Source organism: Procambarus clarkii, chromosome 10 (genome assembly GCF_040958095.1).
Source record: "Procambarus clarkii isolate CNS0578487 chromosome 10, FALCON_Pclarkii_2.0, whole genome shotgun sequence".
NCBI lineage: Eukaryota > Metazoa > Arthropoda > Malacostraca > Decapoda > Cambaridae > Procambarus > Procambarus clarkii.
In genome coordinates, this window is record NC_091159.1 from 50,709,264 (window position 1) to 50,731,488 (window position 22,225).

At 46.2% G+C, this 22,225-nt stretch overlaps 3 protein-coding genes across 5 annotated transcripts; 2 read left to right on the forward strand and 1 right to left on the reverse strand.

Moving 5' to 3' along the window:
* Positions 1–1,621: 1,621 nt before the first annotated feature.
* On the reverse strand, positions 1,622–2,656 carry LOC138363366 (uncharacterized). Its single transcript, XM_069322395.1, has one exon. It carries the CDS (start codon positions 2,654–2,656, stop codon positions 1,622–1,624), a length of 1,035 nt encoding a protein of 344 aa, XP_069178496.1.
* Positions 2,657–3,828: 1,172 nt separating this feature from the next.
* On the forward strand, positions 3,829–11,353 carry LOC123750104 (E3 ubiquitin-protein ligase TRIM11). 3 transcript variants are annotated; one of them, XM_045732223.2, is made up of 4 exons: positions 3,829–3,984; positions 6,183–6,440; positions 6,867–7,544; positions 10,442–11,353. In XM_045732223.2, the coding sequence occupies exons 2-4, from the start codon at positions 6,201–6,203 to the stop codon at positions 10,967–10,969; spliced, it is 1,446 nt and encodes a 481-aa protein (XP_045588179.2). In that variant the 5' UTR covers positions 3,829–3,984; positions 6,183–6,200; the 3' UTR covers positions 10,970–11,353. The 3 variants fall into 3 exon arrangements, with proteins under 3 accessions (XP_045588179.2, XP_045588184.2, XP_045588180.2); XM_045732228.2 differs by lacking the exon at positions 3,829–3,984 and adding an exon at positions 4,515–4,643; XM_045732224.2 differs by lacking the exon at positions 3,829–3,984 and adding an exon at positions 4,535–4,658.
* Positions 11,354–18,369: 7,016 nt separating this feature from the next.
* On the forward strand, positions 18,370–21,084 carry LOC138363367 (uncharacterized). The gene is made up of 3 exons (XM_069322396.1): positions 18,370–18,414; positions 19,587–20,004; positions 20,648–21,084. Exons 1-3 carry the CDS (start codon positions 18,370–18,372, stop codon positions 21,082–21,084), a joined length of 900 nt encoding a protein of 299 aa, XP_069178497.1.
* Positions 21,085–22,225: the final 1,141 nt, after the last annotated feature.

The following is a 22,225-nucleotide window of genomic DNA, read 5'->3' on the forward strand; positions in this document are numbered from 1 at the left end:
CAGCCTCCACCACATCACTGCCTAATGCATTCCATTTGTCAACCACTCTGACACTAAAAAAGGTTTTTCTAATATCTCTGTGGCTCATTTGGGCACTCAGTTTCCACCTGTGTCCCCTTGTGCGTGTTCCCCTTGTGTTAAATAGACTGTCTTTATCTACCCTATCAATTCCCTTCAGAATCTTGAATGTGGTGATCATGTCCCCCCTAACTCTTCTGTCTTCCAGCGAAGTGAGGTTTAATTCCCGTAGTCTCTCCTCGTAGTTCATACCTCTCAGCTCGGGTACTAGTCTGGTGGCAAACCTTTGAACCTTTTCCAGTTTAGTGTTATCCTTGACTAGATATGGACTCCATGCTGGGGCTGCATACTCCAGGATTGGCCTGTGTGTGTGTGTGTGTGAGAGCAGTGCTCTTTCGGCCCGCGTCTCAACTGTCAATCAACTGGTGTACAGGTTCCTGCGCCTACTGGGCTCTATCATATCTACATTTAAAACTGTGTATGGAGTCAGCCTCCACCACATTACTGCCTAATGCATTCCATCTATTAACTACTCTGACACTGAGAAAGTTCCTTCTTACGTCCCTGTGGCTCAAGTGGGTACTCAGCTTCCACCTGTGTCCCCTTGTTCGCGTCCCTCCCGTGTTAAACAGTTTATCCTTATCTATCTTGTCTATTCCTCAGACAAAATTCTCAGAGGAATATACAAGATATATTGTGTAACCCACCGAAGGTTAATGTCTCGAATGCTCAGCATAGGCCTAACTGGAGAGTGGGATGAGCTAGTTGGCGATTAGTTGAGACTAATCCCAAGATTATTTCAAGAGAAGGTATAATAAGAAGCCAGAAGATCTGGAGATATTGTGACCGGCGAGACCAAGACAAGAATACTCTTCCTCCATTGGTGGGTATATTATCACTTGGTCAAACTTCTCGAGTATAAAAGAGTATGAAAGCGAGGTTTCTATTTATATCTACCTCTCCCTACCAGCCTCTTCTCTCTCTCTTTCTCTCTCTCTCTCTCTCTCTCTCTCTCTCTCTCTCTCTCTCTCTCTCTCTCTCTCTCTCTCTCTCTCTCTCTCTCTCTCTCTCCCCTTTCACCAAACTACCTTTTCCTTGCCATTCGAGCCTCGCTACCTACAGTGTACAGCTCCGAGGATCAATGGCACGCTCAGAGTGAGGTGAAGTCCACCTTACCCGGGTACACACACACACACACTCCTTACCCTGCACCCGTGCCAGGAGCGCGCCCTCATCCCAGGGCATACCCTAGGGCATACACCAGGGCGTACCCTCGGGCGTACACCAGGGCGTACCCAAGACTATCCGTGGGATACCATATTCCCCCCATGACTATAAATTAATTTTACTATATATTCGAATTGTGTGAAACGGGGAGCGGAGCAAGGTGACCACAGGGAACTACAGAGCACCCTACTTCCCCACCCTGACATAAGTTACACCATAACACCTGTTCGAACCCCAGACGCACACGTAAACAAAATGACATTAACAGCAATCAACATAATCATGTGTTGCTTTGAACAGTATTTTCTGTACTGTTTACGGCGACGGACGCAGAGGAACATCGGTAGCCGGTACACAACACAGATTTAGTGAGTGTTCAATCTGATGAGGTTGGCACAGCGCTTCTACTGTCTCTGAGGCTGGTGCATGTGGAGGCCCCGTGCATGATGCTGGTGCATGTGGAGGGCCCCGGGCATGATGCTGGTGCATGTGGAGGGCCCCGGGCATGATGCTGGTGCATGTGGAGGGCCCCGGGCATGATGCTGGTGCATGTGGAGGCCCCGTGCATGATGCTGGTGCATGTGGAGGGCCCCGGGCATGATGCTGGTGCATGTGGAGGCCCCGTGCATGATGCTGGTGCATGTGGAGGGCCCCGGGCATGATGCTGGTGCATGTGGAGGGCCCCGGGCATGATGCTGGTGCATGTGGAGGGCCCCGGGCATGATGCTGGTGCATGTGGAGGCCCCGTGCATGATGCTGGTGCATGTGGAGGGCCCCGGGCATGATGCTTTTGATGTGGAGTGGAGGGCCCCGTGCATGATGCTGGTGCATGTGGAGGGCCCCGGGCATGATGCTGGTGCATGTGGAGGGCCCCGGGCATGATGCTGGTGCATGTGGAGGGCCCCGGGCATGATGCTGGTGCATGTGGAGGCCCCGTGCATGATGCTGGTGCATGTGGAGGGCCCCGGGCATGATGCTGGTGCATGTGGAGGGCCCCGGGCATGATGCTGGTGCATGTGGAGGGCCCCGGGCATGATGCTGGTGCATGTGGAGGCCCCGTGCATGATGCTGGTGCATGTGGAGGGCCCCGGGCATGATGCTGGGGCATGTGGAGGGCCCCGGGCATGGTGCTGGTGCATGTGGAGGGCCCCGGGCATGATGCTGGTGCATGTGGAGGGCCCCGAGCATGATGCTGGTGCATGTGGAGGGCCCCGGGCATGATGCTGGGGCATGTGGAGGGCCCCGGGCATGATGCTGGGGCATGTGGAGGGCCCCGGGCATGGTGCTGGTGCATGTGGAGGGCCCCGGGCATGATGCGGGTGCATGTGGAGGGCCCCGGGCATGATGCTGGTGCATGTGGAGGGCCTCGGGCATGATGCTGGTGTATGTGGAGGGCCCCGGGCATGATCATCATGACTTCATTTTGAAAGATTTGCTATGTGTTCAGCCCAGTACCAGGGGGGGGAAGGGGGGGGGGGAAGGGGGGGGGGGAGACATATACAGTGTGGGGTGTGACAGCCAATTTGGGACATAATAAACAACATGGAGAACATTCTGGAATATTTGAAATTAAATACCTGCGTGTTTACCAGCAAATGTCTTTAGATATTTTAGTCTTTCACTGCTAATACTTACACCGAGGTATGTGAATTATCTCCAGTTGTCGACCTTCTAATTATTGGATTTTTTTTAGGCTATTTTCCTTTTTTTAGGGGGGGGGGCACAGGGCCTGTTTTCTCTGTGAGAAGAGCAAGACCACATTCATACTGTTAGTTGTAAAAGTTTAACGGTGTTTCTGTTGTCAATTATTTGTTTTCTCTCTTCCAGTTACGGTCTTCCCAGCTGCGGTCGACCCCACCCACGCCGTCATCAATGTTAACAAACTGTGTATTCAAAACTGGCGTTTTCTCAAATATAAATTTATTTTATTATGTATTAGAATTGTGTGTATAGTTAGGCTGAGGTTAGGTTAGGTGTTTAGGTTCTGTTGGCGAATATTTGTATTTGTAGTATGCGCGTGAAGCATTTACAGCGTTGTGTTCCGAACAAAATTCGGCAGTGAAGCACTTGTTCCGGATATGTTCGAATGTCAGCAGTTGTGAGTCGTGTGTAAACCGCTTTTCATTCATATACAGGGGGGGTTTGGCGGGTGGATGGAATGGACTTTGGGTCTTTGTTTGGAGGAAGGACTGGACTGATGACGTGTTGAACACTTCCGGAACAAGTGTTTCGCTGACAAATTTTGTTTGAACCACAACGCTGTAAATGCTTCACCCACGTAGATCAAGTAGAAATAATCACCAACAGAACCTAACACTTAACCTAACCTGTGCCTAATTATACATTTAATTTTTATGTATAAGAATATTAGTTTATATATGAGAACAACCCAACTTTTAATACACAGTATGTTAAAATTGACGAATGAGTCTGGGGAGGACGGCCGCTGCTTTAAACAGCCTAGTGTGAGGACGGGTTGACTTTAAATACAAATAATCGCCAACGGAACCTAAGCCCCTACCTAACCTATGCCTAACTACACACAGAACATTAATATAATAATAATATTGATTTAAATAAGAGAACAAAGCTATTTTTAATGCATAGTATGTTAACATTGATGAACGCGTCATGGGGTCGGCCGCTGGATGGAATGAACACAGCCTGGGCACGGGTTACAAGGTGGGAGCTGCCTGCTAGTGTTCCTAGTGTTGCTGCGGCTGCCGCTCCTTACTCAAGGTTAGTCTCATTTTAGGGTTATCGTTCTGAACCAACACTGAATAGTTAGTGTCGTCTAAACATTACATGGACTTATAAGTAGCAATGTTTGAAGCATCGGCCTCTGGTATGCATTATTCTGTAGTGTCGTTAACGTTGCTAACGACCGTTGGTGTGATGCGCCGTCGTCGGGGACATGAAACCCGAGTAATTAATTGACGTAACCCTCATGCCAAGCACCCGCTGTCACCCATTTTATTACTAGCCAGATCCAGTGAGTCTTAACTTGACTGACAACAGTAAATCCTTGCAGGACACCTTGGTGGCAGCCCTGTAGGGGGTCAAAAACTTATCCCTCAATAAAACGCCTAATAGGTAACGCCACAGTACTAAAAAAAATCCCCAGTCCTAAGCAGAGTTCATGGGCTCCCTGGGCCCTGTGAGTATAAATATTACTTATTTAAGGGAGGAAGTGGACAGGAAAATAGATTATGGAGAATATTTGAGCGTATGAGCCATGAGCTTCAGCTGACTTGTCGCCTGGTCGAGGCTCCGGAAGCGAAGTGCTGGCGAGTCCTCGTGAAGGTTGTTCTACTTTACAACTGAGCGCCTTCACACGCACTGAGAACTAAACTCGGAAGTCCACAGCCTTGGGAGGGAGCCTTGTGCTGGGGTGTGAAGTGAAGGACCAGGGGGTGTGTAGCGCGGGTGTAGGTGTTGATCTCTGTGTGTTCCTGGATCTTCCGAGTGTATCGCCAAAGACAGTGGTGTTGGTCTTGTCAATTTGTCCGTTAGTATGTCGAAGTATGCGTGTGGGAGGGGGGGGGGGAGCAGTGCCGGGGTGTGTGGCGGGGAGCAGTGCCGGGGTGTGTGGCGGGGGTGTGCGGGGGTGTGCGGGAGAGGACAATTTGAGGGCTTTGAGTGAATTTGTGTAAAGTGTTTGAGGGAAGTTTTAATTTCTCAGTGATTTGAGTGAAATGTCTGTGTGCACTCGTTTGTTTTACACGTGTGATGTTCACTTGTGTGTGTAAAATTGCTGACAGTCTTGGTTGTCGGCGACAGGTGTGTGTAGATCAGGTATATAATTTGAGTGTCGACTTTCACTGCAAGATTATACTACGTTGGGTTAACGTGTAATGATAGTTGGCAATATGTGACTTATTTCAACTTGTTTACCCGTATGTCGATTAAAAAGCCACTTGTATAGAGTTGAGTGGCGCAGTGTGCATAGGAGGGGGAGGGGGGGGGGGCGGGGGGATCGGCATGGCTATCTAAGCCCCGCCCCATTGGGCTGTACCCACTATCAGGTCACGCAAGTCGGGGAGCTGTTGGGCTGGGGCCAGGTTCACGAAAGCACTTACGCAAGCACTTGCAAACCTATACATCTATTCTCAATCTTTGGCGGCTTTGTTTCCAATTATTAAACAGCTAATGAGCTCCGAAGCCTGTTTATAACAATAACTGAGCCGAAGAGCCTGTTTATAACAATAATAGTTGAATGGGAAGTTTTCATGCTTGTAAACTGTTTAATAAATGTAACCAAAGCCGTCAAAGATTGAGGAAAGATGTACACGTTCGTAAGTGCTTTCGTGAATCTGGCCCCTAGTAATCACATCGTTAGGGCTGTTGTAACTACATGTAACCCATGATCAATATTTTTATGACTTGCTCTCTGAAGCAGGTTACACCGTAAAACCTTCCTTGTAAAAGAGTAATGTGCAGTAATCTTGAGCATAAAAACTTTATACAGTAGGCCAATTGTATTTTGCAATTGAGGTGCTTCTTAGAATGTATAATAGACTTGTTCTTCGGTGCGGACTAGTGGTAACTTAATAGATTCTTGGCGTACACTAAACGTACACTTGGCGTACGTTCTTGTATGTAATAAGACTGAGACTCTCAAATTGAGCCCGAAGGACTCAAAGTTCACATAAAAAGATTTGATTTAATGACGCTATTCTGAGGCACATTTGTTCACGAATGTGCTGTTTTAAGATTATATTTTAGATAATTTTCACTCATTGCTGAAGTGAGAGAATTGTTTACGGGCTATTCATGCCCGTGCCACCTCTTGGGTTGCTTAATCTTTATCAGAGAACTGTGCATAGCGAATTTTACACCTATACGACATGCAATTGTATGAATTTAACTATCTTAGTGTAACTCTGCCCAACATGTTTGTATATGGCAGCCGTTTAATGTGAAGTTATGTGGTACAGGTACGGCCAGCGGTCCTCATGGAGCACGAGGTGACGTGCTCCGTCTGCTCGGAACAGTACGTCTCTGACACCCACGAACCAGTGGCGCTACCCTGTGGCCACACCTTCTGTCGTAACTGTCTGGTCAGACTCCAGACCAACGAGGGCGTCGCTTGCCCCGTGTGTCGAACCCTGCACAACACCAATCCTAGACAACTTTCCTGCATCTTCTCCTTGCTACACTTATCGGAGGAATTAAAAAAGGACATGGCATTGTTGGTAGGTCTTGACACGACTAAAGATATTGGTTATCTGTATTGGGACTCCTGTTGGTTAGTGTCTGGGGCTCTATGCCAGGGTATTGGGGCTCCTGTTGGATTTCTTTAAGCCTAAAAGTTAGTATAGTATCATATATTTGTAGTAAAAGACCAGATCAGTCTTAAGTATGATATAAAGGAGACAGAGGCGAGAGTAAAAGAGGGAATAGGATTATATTCCTTGCCTCACTGTTATACACGAGTATATAGAAAGCAGATTAGCATGCAAAGCAATATAGTTTAAAAAGGTTTTTACAAATAAAAAACGAAAACCCGAAGCTAGTGGGGAAAACTGAAGGGAAAGTCTGGCCTTGGCCCGGCCTTGGCCCGGCCTTGGGTGTGGGGGATGGGTCGCAGTTTATAACGTAGAGGCGCTTCTCTTCCACAGCCAGATATGTGCCATTACCACCATGAACGTCTCAAGGGCTGGTGTCGGCGCTGCCAGGTGGCGGGGTGTGGGGCGTGTCTGGCTGACCACCGCGAGGCAACTCACGACGTGGTTCCCGTCAGTGTGTTTGAGGCCGACAAGAGTAAAGTTTTGGAAGAGAAGAGGAATAAAATTGCCAGTATTGTTGAAGGCCTGAAAGCTTCGTCAGAGTCGAGGGTAGAAGAGTTGGTAGCCTCACTGTTAACCACGTTCAAGATTGACAGAGAAATTGTGTATTTGGAGTCTGAACTTCTTTGGAAGAGTTTGAGCTTGCAAAGACCCTGTGCCACACACGGTGTTGGGATAGAGACGATGTTAGCGCGGGAACACCAGCAGGATCGTCTACTCACTCTGGCTAAGAAACTCGCTCATACCTGCGGCTTGCCTAGACACGACGACGAAGACTCCAGTGCTGAAGGACGTAATGCTTCGGCGGTGCAAATGTCTCCTGCCAGAGCGCGTCCGTTTGGACCGAGGTTCCCCTGCATGATGGGACTGTGTGCTGCCTCGGTGGGCTGGCAACCGCTGAGGCTGAGTGCGATTCACGAAGGTCGCTGGGCGCAGGTCACTTACGAGGATGGCAAGATCTTGGTCTCCGCCTTCACCAACCAGTACTGTCCTGCTGACTTTGTCATACCGGTATGTTCATGGTTTTGTATTGCTGTAAATACATTTAAATTGTGCTGCCACGGCAATATAGTTCTTGCTACGATATACTATATTATTAAATCTCTATGTAAATTAATGACAATCTTTCTATAAAGTTTTGTTAATAATCCTTAATCCTGTTTCTTGCGGAGATAATTGGCGTCCCTTTTAATGTTGTCTGCTGCCCTCTGCTCCTCCCACTCTCCTCCTTAATCCTCCTCCTAAGGTTTCCCCAACTTAAAAAAAATGGGCAATGTACAGTGTCCTCTCCTAACCTACCAGAGGACCCAAAACAGAAAACGGAAATATTACGTAACTTTCGCGAGCCGCTTCCATTTTCTAGTTAGACAATTTTTTATCTTTCTGCTTGACTTTCATACGAGCGAAAAAATGACATTCTTTGTAAGATGTTATTGTTTTTTAGATTTAACTACTCAGGCCGAAGTGTCCATGTAGCACGGGCTATGGTGAGCCCATAATCTTTGTAGGAGGACAGGCTGCCTTAATATACCACCAGCGCCGCCTGCTTGCGACTATCCCCGCCATTGACCTTTTGTTAAGCCTCGGCCTGATTGCCTTTGTATTCCTCACTAAGTGGGACACACTGTTGTAGAGGTGCCACCTAGTGTTCCTCTTTCCCTTGAATTTAATTTTCATATAGATTTTCCCCGCCTCGACCCTCCGTTTATTGAGAGACTTCAACTGGAGACAATTTGTGGGGCGATTCTCTAAAAGGCTTTTTAGGGCTGAATTTTAGAACGCATGCTGGCGCTCTTAAGTGCTCCACGGTACTGATGAATCGACTCGTTTCCTCTTACGATGATCCCGCGTGTAACAATCTTATCGTTTTACTGTGCGTCTATTTTTAGATTTCTAATAACAAATTTGTAAGCCCCCTCGGAAGTTATAACCTAAAAAATTGTCTTGTTCCTCTACCGAAACGCCTACACAGCAGACTTGAGTGGTCTGCGTCCACTGAGTGGTCTGCGTCCACTGAGTGGTCTGCGTCCACTGAGTGGTCTGCGTCCACTGAGTGGTCTGCGTCCACTGAGTGGTCTGCGTCCACTGAGTGGTCTGCGTCCACTGAGTGGTCTGCGTCCACTGAGTGGTCTGCGTCCACTGAGTGGTCTGCGTCCACTGAGTGGTCTGCGTCCACTGAGTGGTCTGCGTCCACTGAGTGGTCTGCGTCCACTGAGTGGTCTGCGTCCACTGAGTGGTCTGCGTCCACTGAGTGGTCTGCGTCCACTGAGTGGTCTGCGTCCACTGAGTGGTCTGCGTCCACTGCTACACTTTTCTCGTAACATTTTGAGAACTGTAACAAGTGTCACGCTTCCTTCCAATGCTGCTCGTCACACTGCTCCTTGGCGACATAAGACTGCGTGATCTGGCACAAACGTACACAGCGGAAGAAAGTTAAATTTAGAAACCTCAAAATCTTTATTACCTTGTAGTAAATTATCCCGAAGAGCTGTGTTCAGGGCTAAACACAGCAGCTAGTAATAGTTCGAATAAATTATGTTTATTCTCCAATTTTCTTGAGTGCCTGTGGAGGAAGATCCGTTAAAATGCTAGCGCATATGCACTCCAGATAATGCTTCGATATACGTTTTAAATGCATCTCCCGGATAGCTGCTGTAAACGCTCCTAATGTTCATTTCTCTAATGCCAAAACTGGCATCTTTCTGCCTTCCTTTCACTCTACTACACTCTACTTTCACTCTACTTCCTTTAGGAGGCCTGGTCGATGACCGGGCCGCGGGGACGCTAAGCCCCGGAAGCACCTCAAGGTACTAATCTTGCCTTTGAATCGTAGCAACTTTGATTATAATACTAGTGAACGTGTTGAACATATAATTCACATGAGCATTATGAAAGTAGGCTTTCATAATGCGAACTGACTATTCCATACTTTTATTGGCTAGTTTTAATCCGGTAGAAGTGGCCGGAACTTTCCCTGTTAAGTGAAACTTTCCATTTTGTTTCTATATTATGAAATATGGATAATCTGGTAATTTTATAATGATGCTCTGAAACATTGTTTGCAGATTAATGGATATTGTGATAACTGTCAGGAATGAGGTGTTCTGAATGTCACCTTTAACCTAAAATTTGTCTAATTATAGTAAAAATGTTTAAAGTCTTCATTAGAACTACTTAACATTAAAATGAATCGGTTGTGTTGATTGTTTTAATATTTTGGGAAAATAGTACGACATTAAAGTTATTTTAGGCAAGTAACGTGTACTCAAAGGTCCTTTGCCTCGATATATTAATTTCCTCGAGACTAGTTACTAATCTTTAAAGGAAAATAATCCCAATAGGAATAGGAAAAGTTTTTAGTAATTACTTGGTTACTATTAATAGCATCCCCCATTCCTAGTACCGTTTTCCTCACATTACAGTGAGTTAACTACTCTTCACTGCGATTATTGCAAATTGATCACGGATGCAAAGTACATATCAGCAAGCAGTCTTACTTTACAACACGAACGACCTCGGCTGAATTTTTGAGAATTGGATCTTTAACCAATAATAAACTCTTGCTCCGGCCTAAACAAATTCCCAGTTAGGCCTTTAGTGTCGTCTAAACAGGAAAGGGAAAATGTTTAGTCAGTTTGTTTATGAGCCACATAAGGTTAACTGGTTAATTTGTTTATACTCATTGGTTACCTTGTATTTCATTTGTCGACGTTAACTCGCTGGATACACTCATCTTGGACACTCTTGTCTAAGACATACAAGAATAACTTTCTTTTTAGTTTTGACATCCTGTACTATAGTTACTCTTGCCTACGAATTAAATGAGGGTTATAGTGTAGTTATGGTGAGTTTCTACGTAACTGGTGTGAGAAATATGATTCGGCTATAATTTGAATATTTTGTTGCAGTGGAGATATTTGGTAAACATGCTGCCAGCCCGGCCCATGGCTTTCCTGGAGGCCAGTGTTGAAGGACGGTGCTTGGGGAAGATATTTGTCAATGTGGCGGACAGCACTCGGCGCGTCCAGCAGTTCCTGTCGCTGTGTCTGGGCACCCTCGGACCCTCCTACACCGACACGGTGCTCCAACAGTGCTCTTCAATTGTTTCCGGCCACTCTGAAGGCTATTATGTAATCGGGGGCTATTATGCAGGCTCAGATGAACATTGGATAGAGTTACTGACGGGAAACTTGGAGAAATCGAGAGGACTGTGTCGCCGTGGTGTGGTGGCTACAGGAGACCCCGGCGAGGGAGAAGTTACATGGTTCATTGTGTGTACTGGCAAGTGTAATGGCTTGCCTGCTGACGGCGTGGTTGGCGAAACTGTGACCGACCTGGACACCATAGAGAAGGCGGTGTTAAACAGCGTCCGTGGCCACGTCGTCGTCTCGCGATGTGGACTCGTCATACCAACTTCTCCCAGCAGTGATCCTTGATCACGAGAGATGGGTTTCTTGACCATATAATATCCTTGAGGATAATGAACCCTAAATATATTATATGAATATTCATTTCCATGTTATAGACCAGATAATTGACGTAAACCATTTCTGTATCAAGATGAATACACATCTTCGGTGCTTGGAAGATTTGGTGTATGACAGCACTATTCCAATAGTTTTAGTGCAGTGCCATAAATTTTAATGTTACATATAAATGAAGGTGGACTATAGCTGAAATTTTGTCAAGGAAGCTAAGTTTGTCAGTGTTAAATTTTATTAAAAGCGTTACTAGATAATTTAGGAGTAAATAAATTAAGGCTGTGTACTCTCATTTTATATATTTTATGCTCAAACATTTTAATAAAGTTTAGAAATGAACTGTTGTCTTTGGAATTTATTATTTAAGAATAAAATGGTAGTTTGTAAATATATAATTTGCATAGAACTATACTGTTTTGAGAGTAGTAACGATAAGACTTTTACATAATTTAGCTGTAATGTTGTGCTGTATTGCGTGTCTTTTAATATTGTTAAAACTGACATGCAAAACCCCACATGAAATAGGGGTGGAATTTGACTGAAGTGGTGAATTTTACTTAATTTTACTGAATATTGCAGTGCGTGAGCACTAAGCTGAGCAGCACTGCATGAGCACTAAGCTGGCCAGCACTGAGTGCACGCCTGGTGTCTAGATTCCTGACTCGCTGTAAACGCATTTACTGCTGTTCTATGGTGCACCCAACACCGTGATGTGCACTGCTTTTGTGTGCTATTTTCCCTCTTATCTCTCCCTCCTCCCTTCTTTCCTTCCATTCCCTTCCTCCTCCGTTCGTCCCCATCCCCTCTGGTGCGTGCACCCCATTTGGGTGTCACTGTTACCAATCCCTCCCTTTCTTCCATGGTATCCCTGTTCTTACTCCATGGTAGCCCCTCATTCTACACCTCCAGAACGCCGCAGGGAAACAGTCGCTGGAGTTTCCTTTAATTACCACTAGACTTTATTTCGGATTTTTGACTCGATGGGCACTTTTTTCCCTCTCCCTTCTTCGCTCTCCTCACCTCTCCCATCACTGGGATTTTCCCTTGCCGTTAATTCGCTCACCGCATAGTTAAAAACTCCTCGGATAAATAACACAACTGTCTCCTCGCTTCTTCCCTTCTCTCCTGTCTTCCTTGCCTCCTGTCTCATCCTGTCTGTCTCTCCGCTTCTCTCTCTCTCGTTCTCTCCACCTCCCCCGTCCTTCTCAAAATAGCTAAATCAAATATAATTTTCTGAGGTTTAAAATGGAAAAGATGTTTTTTCGGTTTCAATTTTTGAGGATTTGCGCCCTGAAAATTAGGCACTTTTGGTCGCCGGGAAATTGGAGAAATGCGCGTCGTGAGCTCCCGAGGGATGGGACGCTCGTGACGTATTTTCACGTTTAATCTCGTTACGTTGTGACGTAACAAGTCGTGACGCTTCTGGTCGGCATTTGGGTAAACTATTTACACATAGTATAGTCTTCATGACGATGCCTATACTTTTAATACTTAAAACAAGATACACGCGCGCACACGTACGTGCGGGCGCGCGCGTGTGGTGTGTACGTAATCGCCTAGTTGTGCTTGCAGGGGCTTAACTCTGGCTCTTTGTGTGTGTGTGTGTGTGTGTGTGTGTGTGTGTGTTTGTTTGTGTGTTTGTTTGTGTGTTTGTTTGTGTGTTTGTTTGTGTGTTTGTTTGTGTGTTTGTTTGTGTGTTTGTTTGTGTGTTTGTTTGTGTGTTTGTTTGTGTGTTTGTTTGTGTGTTTGTTTGTGTGTTTGTTTGTGTGTTTGTTTGTGTGTTTGTTTGTGTGTTTGTTTGTGTGTTTGTTTGTGTGTTTGTTTGTGTGTTTGTTTGTGTGTTTGTTTGTGTGTTTGTTTGTGTGTTTGTTTGTGTGTTTGTGTGTTTGTGTGTTTGTGTGTTTGTGTGTTTGTGTGTTTGTGTGTTTGTGTGTTTTTGTTTGTTTGTTTTGTCTTGTTTGTCTTGTTTGTTTTAGGCATGTGGGCCCGTCACCCAACGGTTTCTCCCTCTACCTATAATGGTAGTTTGAGGAAGGCCACAACTTATTTTAAACAAATACTCTACAGCTTCAACTGTGGTGGACTTTGATAGGAATAGCAGGGTAGAAAGCTAATAATTCTACTGTCGGAAGATGGGACTGGCCTGTACGGTCTCAATAAGACATAGCAGAAGCCAGTGCTACCAAGCAACACCAATAGTGTGACTCTGTAACACTTTTCACCACCGCTCACGGGACGGGTATAGGTGTTCATAATAATTTGAAATTGAACTGGTTGAACAAAGTTGGGATGTCTTGTACTTGTTAAAGATGAACAGCTATAGTACTAACCCTCACCACGGGTAGGAATTAAGGATTAAAAGCTAGGAACACGAGGCCATTATAGAGCAATTACCTATAATAAACAAACGCTGGCGCAAAAGTAACTAACTTTTTTTACATCGTTACCCAATTAGTTATCAAAAGGGCTTATTACTTTGTCAATGGCGGTTTTGGGTACTCTGGTGTTTCACCGTATACAGGAGTAACGGGTACACGGCGTGTTTGTGTACCGGTGAATGGTCGTGATTCTTTGTTTTTGCTGCTGTACCGTGGGCGTTGCTGTACCATATAGATACATGACGCATGTTTGTCTCACGTGTCAATTGACTGTAGAATGGCGTAGATGGTTTAGGGCGGAGTGTGTTGCTTAGGGCTGAGGAGCCTTGTTTAAGCGTTCTCCTTGTCATCTGTATGGTTTGTTGGTGTCCTGGTGTCCTGTAGTGTGACTAGTGCTTCCCCTTTGTGGCTGTTGGTCTCTATGGTGTGTGGGTTACACTTGTGTGTGGTGCGTTTGGGGAGGGGGGAGTTGTGGTGTTTTTGGGGGGTTGTGGTGTGTTTGTGAGGTTGTTGTGTAACAGGCCGAGAGTTTTGTGCGTCATCCATCTACGCATGTGTATATGCGTTGTTCCTTATGTAGTAAGTTTATTTTAGTTCATTTATTGTGCACCCCATACCCATCTTGTGGGCGGTAGTGGAAAGGGTTACAGAGGCACATAATGGGCTCAGGGACTGAACCCCACTATTCATTTAGCTAAGCAGCTTACAATCTTGATGAGCTAGCTACAAAATTCAGTATAAGTTGTCACATCAACAATGGGTTCAAGATCGACCACAAGTACAGTTTCTAAATTAAGCAACTGACATGTAGAGAGCTAGTGTCACAATTGATATGTTTGTCCTGCACACCGCCCCCCCCCCACCCCCATCCAGTGGGCAGCGGTGGATAGGTTACAATCACTCAGGTTACTACCTACAATTAGCAAAATGGGATATTTGGCTAAAATTTCTGGTAGCAGATAATTTTGAATGAAATATTTACACATCGTTGGAACATTGGTTATAAAATTATCTCTGAATTCACGTATCTTTTCGTACTCCATCACATAGTGACGGAGGGTGTGCGAATAATTTTGTTGACACACTTTACATTTGGTCAGGTCTACATCGGCAGATAATGAAAATTCCCAAAGATACTTGTAACCGAGTCTAAGCCGAGCAGTAGTAACATCTAGAAGTCTGCTGATTTTATTGGGTGAACCATAGATGTGTGACTCCTCTTGCATGATAGTATGATGATAGGAATTACTGGTGTCAGTTTCACTTTGCCTCAGATCTACAAGATTTTGTTGACGTTCTCGGTGAACTGCTGCTACTCTGAGTGCCGAGTGTTCGGTAGCTGCTGTACTTTCATCTTTGTATTTCAGTCTGTATGCCTTAAGTTATATATTGGTTTCGAATTATCTTTTTTGCTCTTTTAATCAATTTTGTAATTGGTATTTGAATGTTTTTTTTTCTGCAAATAATTTTATTTTTTTTCTCTTATATAATACCGGTTTGTGGAATTATATTTTGTTTGTTAGTAATTTCTCTGAGCTGCTTAGTAATATTTGTTGCGTGTGGCTTGCTTTGCCAGGCTGTGGTGTGGCGGCCCACGTGATGAGCGGCTCCCTTACGTCTGGGCATATATGTGTGTACATCTGCAATGTACTTGGACTGGACGGTAGAGCGACGGTCTCGCTTCATGCAGGTCGGCGTTCAATTCCCGACCGTCCAATAGGTTAGGCAATATTCATTCCCCCCCCTCGTCCCATCCCAAATCCTTATCCTGATTCCTTCCAAATGATATATACTCTTAATGGCTTAGCACTCTCTCCTGATAGTTCCTTCCCTTCTGCAATGAAGTTCCCTGCACTTTTGTGACCATGTTTATAGAGCTGTGGTGGTGGGTACCCGGCTGTGAATTGCTCTGGTGTGCTTCGCAGTATCGAAACACACCAGAACGAATTGAATACGTGTTCTCTTGAAGTAACTTCAATTATACTCTTGTTTTAGTGGTGTGTTGATTGATGGTTTATATTGTGTATTTTTTTTTAACTTTCGTAACTTGAAAAAAAGTTTTGCACGTTATGATCATTTTGCAGTGTCAATGGCTGAGATAATATTCCCAAATCATAGATCCGAGGTATTTCCAGTTACCAATTCTGGTTTCTACATGTAGAGTTGACCGATATAATTAAGTGATCTTAAGTATCCGTTTTCGCTCCAGACGTGAACTTTTAAAACAACTGATACATCAGTGTCCCTTGAAAATAGGTTTCTCCCAGTGTGTAGAATATGACCCTCCGGTGAAACTGATAAGATTTAGCCAATTTGAAAATTTGATTAGATGACAATTTGAAGATGACACTTGCTAAGAACAATTATCACTGAGTGACATTACGACGGTAAAGGCTTTTTTTTCTCCTTTATCCGGGTACAAGATCCAGAAACACCTCACTACCGCCATTGCGCCAAGTTTTAGTGGTAGATATTTATGGATTTACAAGTCCGTCAGAACTATCACGTTCTAGAGAGCATTTTGACTTGCATCTGGTGCATACGAGAGGGTCCGCATTAGAAAAAAGCGTGCCACAGCTATAACTAGAAGCCTAAAACTTCTGAACAGTCAATGGCGACCTCGGCCACTCGAACTGGATACCAGTATCAGCTGGTCTACTGTCCACACGAGAGGTTAAACCAACCAAGTTTCAATTAGCAGAAGGCATAGTGTGTGTGTGTGGCTTTTTACTTTAAACGAGTCGCACTATTAAATTTAAATTTCACAAGATATTCCCTTGCTGCGAATTTAAGTGTTTTTGATGTTGATTTTTAAGTTCGCCCCCACAGTGAGGACAATATTGGGCTTTGCCAGTATTGTCCGGTCAGGAAGATTACTCGTCTGGTCAGAGGTCAGGTCATGCTGACTGCTGGTCTGTTAGCACACTCGTACACCTCATTAAGGACTGGAAGCGGTGTGCTTGGATACTTTAACAAGAGGAGGATCAGCCACTTAAGTGACAGCCCCGCTCCTGTGCCAGGTAAGTCCACTACGGACTCACCCGTGCTACTTGAAACTTTTTGTTCCAAGTAGCGAATCTTAAACAACAAAACAGCCACTTAATTAAGTGGATTCGTACGTTTGGTCATCTCTTGGTGTAAAGTGTCTCGCCTTAACCACCTTGTTCTCCCTCCCCCCCCCCTCCGCCCCCCTTACCCCGACCTTTGACCTGCTGTACAGGATCTAACCCTTTTCTCATCTCGGCTTTTCTTTTAAGCTATACTATATCTTTCTTATCGGCCCTGAGCTCTTTAGCCCTTGCGTCCCTCAGCTTTGAGCCTCATTTCAAGTTCTCCACTCAGCTCAAGTTTAAGGGCTCTGGGGGCTCAGGGGGGGCCAGGTGGCAGATGGGAAAGTCAGCCTTAACCTAATATCCGTTATGCAAACCATGCTCATTTTCACCGCCAAATAAATAATCCCGGGGATACTACTATATTTTTCAAGTGGAGGCAACCGGTTTATGGACGGCGAGAGAGAAAACTGCATTTTTGTTCATAGACGTCAACGCTGTGAGAAGTGGAATATGTCTACGGGCTCACCATAGCCCGTGCTACTAGCTGCTGGTCGCAATGATCTACATAATGCTTAAAAATGTGTGTGTGGATATTTTGTTATGGTATATAAAATATATGAAAATGTCAGACCACGATGGAAGGATTAAGATAAGAAATTCATTTTAGTACTTTGGCATTTAATAATACAACTTGCTTCGTGTGGATCCTTCTGAAGATGTATTATTAAATAAGAAAGTTCTTCAGGAGATTCTTGTCTTAATTCTTCCTTCGTGGTCTGACATTGTCACACTGTTCATTGTTTGTTAATTTCTTCGTGATTTACACACGCACACGCGCGGGCGCGGGCACACACGCACACACACACACACATACACACACACACACACACACACACACACACACACACACACACACACACACACACACACACACACACACACACACACACACCACACGCAAATACACCCCACACACACACACACCCCACACACACACATCCCCCCCACACACACACACACCCCACACACACACCCCACACACACACACACACACACACACACCCACACACACACACACCCCACACACACACCCCACACACACACACACACACCACACACACACCACACACACACCACACACACACAGACACCACACACACACCACACACACACACTCCCATTGTTAGAAGAGATTACCTTAGACGGAAGACTATCAGATATTGAGGTGACAACAGAGGAGGTAATGAAACAGTTGACAACACTGGATGCAACTAAAGCGGTTGGACCAGACAAAGTATCACCGTAGATACTAAAAGAGGCAGCGCAGGCCCTCAGCGTGCCTCTGGCAATGATCTTTAATGAATCACTTAAGTCGGGAGAATTGCCCAGTTGCTGGAAGAAGGCAAATGTCGTACCGATTTTCAAGAAAGGGGATAGGGAGAAGGCACTTAACTACAGACCCGTATCACTGACAAGCATCCCCTGCAAAATACTTGAAAGAATAATTGGGCTAAGACTTGTTGCACTCCTGGAGAGCATTGGGTTTGTAAACAAGCACCAACATGGGTTCTGGACAGGGAAATCATGCCTAACAAACCTTTTAGAATTCTATGACAAAGTACCAAGGATAAGGCAGGACAGAGAAGGCTGGGCAGACTGCATATTTCTTGACTGCCAAAAGGCCTTTGATACAGTACCGCACATGAGACTGCTATACAAACTTGAGAGGCAGGCAGGAGTAAGCAGAAAGGCCCTAGTATGGGTGAAGAACTACCTAACAGGAAGGAGCCAGAGGGTAATGGTAAGGAGCGAGAAGTCGGACTGGCGAACAGTAACGAGTGGAGTACCTCAAGGATAATTTTAAAACTAGATATGATAGCGAAATGGGACAGGAGTCATTGCTGTAAACAATCGATAGCTAGAAATGCGGGATCCAAGAGTCAATGTTCGATCCTGCAAGTACAAACAGGTGAGTACAAATAGGTGAGCACACACACACACCTATAAGATAACATATTTGTCTTTGTTTCTTTGTCCAAACTTGGAGGACAGACGCTTGGGGCCAGCCTCATACAAATTTACAGGGTGAATGGGCTGTCGTATGGGACGGACATAAGCTGATCAGGATGGGCCCTAAGTTAAATGCTTTAGGAAACATTATCATTTATAGACAACCCCCCCCCCCAGGCGTTTGTCATGAAATTCAGTGTGAAATGTGTGGATTCCCGTGGAGTTGTTAGTGAGCGTAACAATATATTTTCTGAGAGACCCATACAGAGAGTTTCAGGGATTTTTATTGGTACATATTATGAGAGAAGGAGCAGGGGGGGGGGAGGCGGTGGTTGGGGACAAGGGTAAGGACAAAAGGGAGGGACTAAGGTGATAGGGATGAAAGGGGGAGGGTCCAAGGGGAAATGGAGTGAAGCGTAGAGAAATGGTGGAAAGAGGGGAAGGTGTATATGAGAGGAGACAGCGAGGATATGGGGAGATAGGGAAGAAGAATGTGGGGAGGGAAGGGAGACAGGGTAAGTAGAGATGGGTAGGGTGTGTGTGTGTGTTGGGGAAATAGGGAGGACGTGTAGGGGAGGACCCAGAGGCACCGGATCAACCCCCTATCACCCCTAGGTAACCCCATTTCTTATACTTATAACCCCCCAAGAAAACACTGTAGTGGCTCTTGCTTTACTTTTGACCATCATAATAGCTCTTTATCGTCCATAAGAGAGTAAGAGTGAGAGCTTGAGGGTGACAAGAAGCTATGCCCCTCCGTCACAGAAGCCAAAACTTCCAATCTGAAATCGCAGCAAGACAGTGATTGCAACCGTTGTCATCCTTGAACGCGTTCCAGCACCTTAAAGGCCGCGACGTGTAAGTCTCAATCAAGGAAATGATTGTCAGGTCTTGGAGGTATTGCTATGTCAAGGGTGTGGATGACGACAGTTTTACCTGAACCTTACCTGAAGCGGGGTCCCTCGAGAGAACTTACGCTCCAAGCCCGGCCTGGGGGGCCCGGATAGAACGTGAAATCTTTGGTTGGAGCGGCCCACTACAGCCTGGTTGCTCTGGCAGTTCTGGCTGGAAACTTGAGTTCTTGAGAAATTCCATTTTTGTTCCGGCAATATTTCTTATATTTGCTGGGAGGATATTGAACAGCTGGGGACCTTATTGCACACAATATGTGTACAAACGGTTCGTGTGGGTGGAGTGGATGACTGGGTGACTGGTGTGGATGACGACGTGGTTGGTGTGGATGAAGATGTGGCTGGTGTGGATGAAGACGTGGTTGGTGTGGATGAAGACGTGGCTGGTGTGGATGAAGACGTGGCTGGTGTGGATGAAGACGTGGGTGGAGTGGATGACAGGGTGACTGGTGTGGATGAAGACGTGGTTGGTGTGGATGAAGACGTGGCTGGTGTGGATGAAGACGTGGTTGGTGTGGATGAAGACGTGGCTGGTGTGGATGAAGACGTGGTTGGTGTGGATGAAGACGTGGCTGGTGTGGATGAAGACGTGGCTGGTGTGGATGAAGACGTGACTGGTGTGGATGAAGACGTGGCTGGTGTTTTTTTTTTTTTTTTTTTTTTTATTATTATTTTCTACCACAGACGTGGCCACACATTTACAATGCTAACCAGAATATATACATTTTCTTCTGTCCTCCATGGACAGGGTTAGAGATGTGTTAAACATACAGTTCAAGGGTTTATTGAACACTCAACAACAGAAGGTGATTCGGTGCTTTTAAAATGCTAAGCTAACCTACATACGTAAATACATAGATACACAGATTTACGTATGCCCTACATAAAGTATTAGATGTGTCTTTTACATAGTGTCATTAATGTACATTCACAAAGGTGAAATGTAATTCTGATCAGCTTCCATATATGCTTTATACCATACATATACATACACACACACACATACACATACATATATACACACACACATGTATTCACATACATTTGTCTCATTTACCCTGACAGGGTGAGGTAGCTGATAAAGAAACTAGTGTGCAATTAAGCACTTAATCACTGAAGGTGATGAAGGTGCTTTTACAAGCTCAGGTTATATAGTTACATCATATATATACATTGTATGATTGATATATTACATGGTCAATCTTGGATACAAGTCTAATATATCATCAAGTGTTCCAGTACTCATATAGTAACTACAGAGTTCAGCATACCTTAGCCCAGGAGGGCGAAAGTCAGTCAGTATGGTGGCTGGTGTGGATGACGACGTGGCTGGAGTAGATGAAGACGTGGCTGATGTGGATGAAGACGTGGCTGGTGTGGATGACGACGTGGCTGGAGTAGATGAAGACGTGGCTGATGTGGATGAAGACGTGGCTGGTGTGGATGAAGACATGGCTGGTGTGGATGAAGACGTGGCTGGAGTAGATGAAGACGTGGCTGGTGTGGATGACGACGTGGCTGGAGTAGATGAAGACGTGGCTGGTGTGGATGACGACGTGGCTGGAGTAGATGAAGACGTGACTGATGTGGATGAAGACGTGGCTGGTGTGGATGAAGACGTGGCTGGTGTGGATGAAGACGTGGCTGGAGTAGATGAAGACGTGGCTGGTGTGGATGAAGACGTGGTTGATGTGGAGAAGTATTCCAGGCGCCAGTAAGGACAACACACCTTAAAGCCGCTAGGCACACTACCTATTGCCAGCAGGAAGTTGTCGTTCCTCTAACGCAGCAGCAGGAGCAGCAGCAGCGCCCTCAGCAGCAGCAGCAGCAGCAGCGCCCTCAGCAGCAGCAGCAGCGCCCTCAGCAGCAACAGCAGCAGCAGCAGCAGCAGCGCCCTCAGCAGCAGCAGCAGGAGCAGCGCCCTCAGCAGCAGCAGCAGCAGCAGCGCCCTCAACAGCAGCAGCAGCAGGAGCAGCGCCCTCAGCAGCAGCAGCAGCAGGAGCAGCGCCCTCAGCAGCAGGAGCAGCGCCCTCAGCAGCAGCAGCAGGAGCAGCACCCTCAGCAGCAGCAGCAGCAGCGCCCTCAGGAGCAGCAGCAGGAGCAGCGCCTTCAGCAGCAGCAGCGCCCTCAGCAGCAGCAGCAGGAGCAGCGCCCTCAGCAGCAGCAGCAGGAGCAGCTCCCTCAGCAGCAGCAGCAGGAGCAGCGCCCTCAGCAGCAGCAGCAGGAGCAGCGCCCTCAGCAGCAGCAGGAGGAGCAGCGCCCTCAGCAGCAGCAGCAGGAGCAGCGCCCTCAGCAGCAGCAGCAGCAGCAGCAGGAGCAGCGCCCTCAGCAGCAGCAGCAGGAGCAGCGCCCTCAGCAGCAGCAGCAGGAGCAGCGCCCTCAGCAGCAGCAGCAGGAGCAGCGCCCTCAGCTGCAGCAGCAGGAGCAGCGCCCTCAGCAGCAGCAGCAGGAGCAGCGCCCTCAGCAGCAGCAGCAGCGCCCTCAGCAGCAGCAGCAGAAACAATAGCAGTAGTATCAGGGGCCAGTAGTACAGCCTTCATCAATTCGTTGACCTTGAGTACATCCTTCATCAGATCATATCTGGAAATATTATATCATACAGCTGGCTGTATGTCTTTAAAGTCCTTAACTGACGAACAGTACATCTTGATCCTGGAGAGAGAGAGAGTCTCGGGTAGCCTGTGATCTCGCAGACAGCCTTCGGCAGCTCCAAGACCTGGAATATGTAACTTTCAGCATCTCATTTGCCTGGATTATATCCTCCAGCAGACCATGATAGATTATACGCTGGAATATGGCCATCGTCAGCTTTTTGGATTGAAATATAGCCTCCAGTAGCTCATAGCCTGGAAAATATAT